Source organism: Armigeres subalbatus, chromosome 1 (genome assembly GCF_024139115.2).
Source record: "Armigeres subalbatus isolate Guangzhou_Male chromosome 1, GZ_Asu_2, whole genome shotgun sequence".
Classification (NCBI taxonomy): domain Eukaryota; kingdom Metazoa; phylum Arthropoda; class Insecta; order Diptera; family Culicidae; genus Armigeres; species Armigeres subalbatus.
The window spans coordinates 34850137-34858431 of record NC_085139.1 but is presented as its reverse complement, the minus strand read 5'-3'; the positions used below and the strand labels follow the sequence as shown (position 1 = coordinate 34858431).

General features: G+C 41.7%; 1 protein-coding gene across 1 annotated transcript; it reads left to right on the top strand.

The window, feature by feature from the left end:
* The first annotated feature begins 6376 nt into the window (after nt 1–6376).
* On the top strand, nt 6377–7554 carry LOC134208273 (uncharacterized). Its single transcript, XM_062684302.1, has 6 exons — nt 6377–6486; nt 6751–6795; nt 6862–6957; nt 7018–7134; nt 7194–7235; nt 7309–7554. Exons 1-6 carry the CDS (start codon nt 6411–6413, stop codon nt 7395–7397), a joined length of 465 nt encoding a protein of 154 aa, XP_062540286.1. The 5' UTR covers nt 6377–6410; the 3' UTR covers nt 7398–7554.
* Nucleotides 7555–8295: the final 741 nt, after the last annotated feature.

The following is an 8295-nucleotide window of genomic DNA, read 5'->3' as shown; positions in this document are numbered from 1 at the left end:
CGGTCTCAATCTGTTGAACAGAATACGGGACATAATTTTGTACGCCGAATTAGGGAGGGTTATTCCTCGGTAATTGGCGCACTCCAATCTGTGCCCTTTCTTAAAGAGAGGGCAAATGAGGCCGTCCAACCAGCTAGCAGGCATTTCCTCGTCTTCCCATATTTTCGACATAATATGGTGCAGAACTTCATATAGCTGCTCACTGCCATGTTTGAGAAGTTCAGCCGGGAGCTGGTCCTTCCCCGCAGCCTTATTGTTTTTCAGCTCTTTAACAGCTTTTTTAACCTCATCTAGTGTAGGTGACTCCACAGCTTGTCCATCGTCGCTAATATTTATTCTGTTCACCGATGCACCGTCACTTCCTCCATTCAACAAAGTCTCGAAGTGTTGCTTCCACCTGGCAGCCACTTCAGTTTTATCTGTCAGCAAATTCCCTTGTTGGTCGTTGCACATGCTGTCTTTCTCCGCACGCCATTGACAGACTCATAAAACCTCCGCATATCGTTCTGCTCCATTTTTTCCTGCGCCTCACTAATAACTTGTTCTTCATATTTTTTCTTCCTGCGGTGGGTTCGTTTTTCGGCTGCTCTTGCTTCCTTGTACCGATCTCTGTTCGATCGGGTACCCGACACCAACATCCGGCTTCTGGCAACGTTCTTCTCGTCTGTCACTCTCTGACACTCCACATCGAACCAACCCGTCCTGGGTCGCCTCTGTGCAGTGCCTACCACTTCTCGTGTTGTTGTGCTCACCGCTCCATGAATCGACTCCCATAGATCGTTGATGTTGTCGCTAACGTTGATTGCACTTACCCGTTCGTCGAGCTTCTGGCGGTAGGTACTCAGCCGATACTCCTTCCGCCGACAATCGCTGGATATTGTAACGCATCGTTCGCTGTGATCTTTCGTTCGATACAGTTGACAACCGTGATCGAATTTTACTGACAACGAGGTAGTGATCAGAGTCAATGTTCGGACCTCTGAATGTCCGCACATCGATAACATCCGAGAAATGGCGCCCATCCACCAGAGCATGGTCTATCTGGTTGCAAGTTTCACCATTTGGGTGTCTCCAGGTGTGCTTTCGGATGTTCTTTCGTGCAAAGTAGGTGCTACTGATGGCCATCCCTCTGGCAGCAGCAAAATTTACTAGCCGTAGGCCGTTGTCATTGGTAGCGGAGTGAAGGCTCTCCCTACCGATGATGGGACGGAAAAAGTCCTCTCTACCGACCTGAGCATTAGCGTCTCCGATAACAATGCTTTGGGCACTCTCCATAGGCTTTATCAAGACATTCATAAAACGTGTCCTTCACGTCGTCGGATTTATCGTTTGTCGGTGCGTAAACGTTGATTAGACTGTAATTGAAGAATTTGTCCCGTATCCTCAACACACAGATTCGTTCGATAATGGGTTTCCACCGCATCACTCGCTTCATCTGCTTGCCCATCACTACGAAACCAACTACATGCTCTACATTTTTCACCGCAGCTGTGATAGATGTTATACTTGAATGCAGTGTTGGTCGTGGGGTCCACGGCTCGGAATTCACGTTCTCCGTTCACTCCAACCTTCTGCAGTTCACGAGCCAGAAGGCTCACTCGTCCAGGTTCATTTAGGATCCTGACATTCCAGGTACCGAGTTTCCAATCATAGTCCTTATTTCGTTGCCGGGTCGGTTGCCAAAAATAACGTTCTCTTTTTCTTCTATCTCCATTTTTCATAGTATTTGAGAGGCTTCAGTAAGCTACCTTACCGGGGTCGCGTTACCTACATCGCGATGATGGGGCTGCCACCTTAGGTATAGCTGACGCGATAACGCATTTCGTTAATCAGCCGCTGGCAGACGCTGTTTGAGCCGCACCTCCTGGTGAACAGACGCTCGAGGCGTACCTTCTCACTCTAGCTGATGTCAGAAGGACAACAGTGCCCAGGCTGCACTACCAGCTAAGTACACAACCCTTAGCCGGCGGTCTTTTGTCATCGGACGACCCGTGAAACGTGAGATAGGGACTTGTGGGGAACAGAGCTCTGTTGGGCGCTCCTTCCTTGATGTTGTAGCAGTCAGGAATATTGTGAATAAATTTGTATATAGTTTTTGTAAATAAGGTAGATTGTAAGCAGTTACATCTTTCAATCGCCAATTAATTTACATAATTGTCCCTTGACGTAGGCAAACGGGCACTACCAATTAGCCAAGCTCTCCAAGGTCGAGGCCATTTGTTTTTCGGATAAGGTGGGAGAGGGAAAGCAGCACAACTTTCGTGTCAATTATCCATCGTGCCAATAAGGTCACGATCGTACACGAAGAGGGTCGGGAAATGACGTGTTTCCGGTTGTGTCCGAGCCCACCATCCTTGAGCTGAGGATTCACGGACTCGATCATTTCGTCCGTGATCAGCTAATGAGTTGGAAGTGTCCGCGTTTGCTAGTAATTATTTCAATTGTTCGAAAGTATGTGTTACTGTGACTTTAAATGTAATTAGTTAATTAATAATTGTTCATTCCTTAGCAATTAGGCAGAAAGTGTGCGTAAAGATTTTGTGTGCGAGAGTAGGCGAAGAAAACCTTGTGAAGGTAAAGTTTGTTGCTCTAAAGTGTGCTAAATGTGTTTGTGCTCATGTGTTTTGTGTAGCCAGATTGGCTTGATTTTCCCGCCCGCAGATTCTTTCCGCACCCAAGCGCGACGCTTCTCCCCAACGGACGGAAAATCCCCGACAACCGTCAACTGGTCGGAAGCGGACTGATCCGTTAACATATTAGTCCGAGGGAAGGCCAGGGGACCTCCACGTGGACGAGATCCACCAGCCGGTCTGTCAAACCGCCGGCAAGCAACCGCCATCGTGCAGCGCTTCATTAAGAAGCAATCACCGGCCGCCAACAAGCCGGGAGCGTCGACCCCACCGGCAGGTCATCGACTGGGTCAGTAAGCCCATACAAACCGGTGAGTCAACAAACCTTTTTTTGATTGGAGTGCGGCGTCCGAGGAGGGCGCCGCGGAGGAAACGTTTTTTGTGCCAGTCGTAGACTGATGACCCAAATGTGCTGCTAAAGCCGAACCACATTTCGCGAGTCGCAAAACCCACCGACTATTGCTTGGATCCGCCATCACGGACCCGTGAAATTCGTGCGTGAGCCCGTTTTGCCACCACCGAAAATTACCGTCGAGTAGCAGGAGCGCAGGCTAGTCAGCAGCTGCGCTGCGTAGAAAATGACGTCACTGTAAACATAAAGCACAGAGCACACAGCCAGAATATAGAGAGAGAGCTAGGGAAGAGAAAACGCACACAAAATAGGAGATAGACATGAATGGAACGAACACAAATATTAAACGAACGAAACACAAACCCCGAACCGATATGTGCCCCTGTTAGTATTAAGTTAATAAATATGCTATGTGTTTGCCTCAATAAAATGTTTCTCTGTAGTCCCCCTAGCCATTTGATTGAGTAATTGTGTTTAACGTCACAGCGCGATATTGTTTATTAGTTTTCGAGTCCCGTCCTCCAAATGTTGAGTTTGACTGTGGGTTGTTTATGTTTCTTCCAGCTCATTGATGGTTGTTGGTGAGAGGAGAGAGTCTGCCGATGATGAGAGGCGCACTCCCCCTTAGAGTGTATTAGGTTCTGGTGGGCTCTCACCGACTCTTTGAGTGTATGGTGTGGCTGTACGGTATAGAGGGAAGATAGGGTGGACCCGATTTGGCACTTTTCGTTGTTGCTGGCTGGACCGATCTATAAATCCTTATCGGGAAAATTTAAATGGACTCGCCTTGAGAGAGTCTCATCCGGGCAAAATAACTTGGGCCGTGGTCTCCTTAATGGAGTGGCGCTTAAGCCACGTGCTTTTTAAGGACGGATCGCTCCGTGCCGGCTACAATGTCAACCCACCATTTTGCAGAAAAAGCCTATTGCAACTAAATGTAAAGAAATGCAACATAATATCATTCAGTAGAAAAAAACCAACATCAAATACACAAATTGTACTAGGAAACAAAACTGTAGAAAGAAGTGAAAGAGGTAGGGATTTAGGAGTGATTTTAGATTCAAAACTAACTCTTGTTGATCACTATAACACAATCATTCACAAAGCTAATAATATGGTAGGCTTTATCAAGTGCTTTTGTTTCAACTTTGAGGATCCCTACACAATCAAAACACTACATATTTCATATGTACGATACATACTGGAATATTGTAGCATTGTATGGTCGCCTTACTTAACCACACTCATGAAAGAATAGAATCTGTATAAAAACAATTTCTACTATACGCTCTTCGTAAATTAGGTTGGACGTCATTTCCTCTTCCATCTTATGAAGCACGTTGCATGCTTAAAAACATACAAATATTGAAACAGCGTCGAGAGTTTGCAACGGTTTCATTTGTTAACGATATAGTATCTTAACGTGTTGACTCAACTGAAATTTTGTTGAAATTAAATTTTTACATACCTTCCCGGCTACTTCGACATAGGACATTATTTTTAACTAACCATGCCAAATTTGGACCTCTCAACCGAATGATGGTTGTTTTTAACCAACATTGCGAAGCTATTGACTTACCAATATCTCGGCATAACATTAAACAATATTTTCAAAAAACAAACATAAGAAATTCAACAACTTAAATTCATAATTACATACAGCATTAGCATTAGCATTGAGCAATTCGCACAAATTCGTAGGTGGTACAAGCCAAGACTATTGTATGAGAGTAGCATCACTTTCATCCGTTACCAAAGATATTGATTTGGGACTAATCACTATCTCTTACATGGAAGCAATTCACTCTCCAACAGTCAAGATCTGTCCTGGCCACATCCTTGCGAATGCTAAGGAAGGGGAAGGATGGTTGGTTGGACACCTACTTAAGAAAGATGCAGAGAACTCTACGACCTCTCATAGGTGCCACGGGAGGTTTTAGGATTGTGTGGAAGGTTATAACAGTAGGAATCATTTGGTACAACGTAAAACACAGAAATAACTAAGATAGAAATACAAAGTAGGAAAGGGACGAGCCTGGAATTGAATCCACGACCTCCTGCTTATAAGAAACAAGCGGTAGCCACTAGACCACAGAGCTCGTTAAATTCATAATTACATACAACATTAGCAAAAAAAAAAATTTTTTTTAAATGTGTTTATTGTATTTCATAATCTACCATAGCATTACGAAAGAAAAAAACATGTATATGTATTTGTACTAGCCTACGTCGGTTGACGAAATAAATAAATAAATAAACATCATTATGATATGATCTTGAAGGTTTCCTGCGTAAAAAGTAGAAATAGGCACGATGGAAAATTTCCCTTGTCATGTAATGCTTATCAGCTATTCTAGGAATTCCTTCGCGGGCTGCAGAAAATGGTTTAGAGGGCTACATGGTTTAGAGCTAGGATAGGATGCGCCAAGTAGTCATTAAAAATCGTACCGATTTTCTGTCACAATCGTACCGGTTGCTGATTGGTTGAAAATGACAATCGATTACTTCGATTGGTGGTGGCGCGTTTTTAGTAGGGCAGCATGTTGTTAGTTTGGCCGTGTTGCTGGTTTGTAAAGTTGATATTAATCAAAACACGTAAATGGTTGAGTTAAAGTTTTTTGGGACAAAATTAATTTATATTGAACTGCAAACGCCATATAAATTTATCTAAAGGGTTGTACAGGTTGAAAACTGTTTATTTTAAGCGTTATCATTCACCTTTCTGTCATTTTTGATCTTAAAGTAATATTTTCATTAGCAAAAACTACTCTCTGTTAGTCTTTCGCCTCTCTCACATAAATAATGGATGGAACGGAAAGAAAAACATCAAGTTTTGATTAATGATATTTGGAAGATTATGTACCAAATTAATTTGGATGCACTGGCGACCACCTCGTCAGAGCAACCGACTAAAAAACAACAAGGCAGTCTCAATTGAGTTGTCACATCCTATCCTAGGTTTAGAGGGCTCTCTAGGGATCACTGTTCTATCTGAAATTGATTTTAATAAATCATATAAACGTCGTAACTGTCTATTGCTGTACCTCACCAAAATTAACTGAAAATCTAGTCCACAAGATAATCGTTCTCATAAACTGTGGAAATTGTAATGTCAAGTGCTACTGAGCTTCTAACATTTTTATGAAAAGAATTCATTCTAAGAAAAAAATCAAGGCATTCGCCTCACCTGATGATCAAAAGCTACTGACTTTCTGTTGTAAGTTGCTTTGCTTGTTCACGCTTGCAATCTTCGGTTTGTTCCTAAAAGATTTGACTTCCGCGTTTACCCATTATCACTGCATATATTTCACAGTTGATTAAAATTTGTTTTCAATTTTTTATGTGAAATGTATATATAGCAGAGCTCCGGTTTCTACTTTTCCTATAAATAGTTACATAACTAGCCAAACACACAAATTCCAGTCAAAATGCCGCGGTTTGCAAGCATAGGCGCACTTGTGATCTGCTTGGTATGCGCAACTGATTGCGCAAACCAGAATAGAGGTCGGTAACAGGGAAACGATAAAAATTGTGCTATAAGAATCATTTTGATGGTTGTATAAAAACCGTAATACCTACACTAATCGTCAAATAATCGCAAAATTGAAGACTGATGTGATATCGGCATGGATCAGGTTGAATCAACCATTATCTGCCGTTGTCACAGAGGGTACTTATTGCTTTAGTAAAATAACAATAATCAACAAAAATTAGGAATGCTATATTTCCAATAAGCTATGTTTGAGAGCTATTTTCTGTATCTTTTAGGTTTAGAAATCTTAAAAAGTATACAACAAGCCATGGCTGAACAAAGTGAGTGATTTCTCTAGAACTCATATTAAGCATGTACTTGTTAATTACATGTATTACTCAATGCAGGATCGCCTTCGGGACAAGCCAAGAGATCGCTTACTGAACCAGAGTCTGGCTATGACTATCAGCAGCTTGGCTTAGTGGATAAGCGTAATGCCCAATGTGAGTATTCTTTCATGACGATATTAACCGGCATGCACTACTCAATATGACTTTACTCAGGGGATCGTTCCGGCAGAACACGATTTGGACAAACCAAGCGTTTGCAGGAATCGAATGCCGAAGTGAATAGTCCAAGGGAAATATCTGACAAGCGGTTGACGAAGATAACGCAGCAGAGTAAGTTAGCGCTAACGATACTTGATACTAAGGAATACTTTCATCCAGTATAATTTTAGAAACATGCCGAAATAATGATAATGGTTTGCGACTTTCACCTGGTAGGTGCCACAAAAAAAACGAAGCAGGAACATATTTCACAGCTACATTTTTTTTTCAATTTTCCTTTTCTAGATGATGAAATAATTGTTCGAATGCGTTTTGTGAGATTTCTAAGCGATCTGATAGATGATCTCACGGAAGTGGCGCCTCCCGAGGTGTAAGAGCATCTTCTTGCGTTCCAATCCCACACATGTCTAAAGTGGTTTCTTGATTATGGATGTTTTAAATCTCTTGTGATGGTACATGCAAGCAAAATTCCGCGATCGAACTATTAATTTGATGATAATCATGTTTGATTTCATTATGCGTGCAATAAAAATAATGCTTAAGGCCCAAATTACCGTAATCCAGTCATTGACAAGAAAACAGCCACGTGCTTGTACCACCCCCAGGAAAAAATTCGCCCACTGAGGAGAAAATGCATTCCCCAGCTGAATCGGGGAAGCACTCTTGTTTTAAAACTACATCAACATATAGTGGTGACTTCAATACATCCGTGGGATGCTTCATTTGGATGAATTTCGTAATATTATTTAAAAAAAACTGCCTTTTGCAGAAAATATTGCAAAGTTGAAAAAATATTTTTCCAGGAGGGGAAACCGTCGATTTACTCTCACGCTCTCTTATACTTTGCAGATACTCGAAAATCATCGTTCAGTGTTGCGTGTTGATTTGTTCTATATGTTATGCTTGTTTTCTCGAATATGTACGTAAACATCAAGCAATAATCTATGAAAATGATGCTTTTCATGCTATATATTGACACTAAATATTAGATGTGAGCTAGAACTGTAAAACGCAAGCATTCATAAGCAACGCAGGTTATTTATTTTTCATAATTCAAGTGTTGATAATGTAATGTAATGCTAAAATAATAATGTAATGCTAAAACGGCATCACTTTTCATGTACACAGAGAGAAGACCGATCATATGGTCATGTAAACAATCCATTGAATCTGGACGAACATTTGAGAAGGTAGTCAACTGCATCATAATCTTACATTCATGTAAAATGCATGTAGGAAATTGTGTAATTAGGAGAAGGATGCACAACAAAT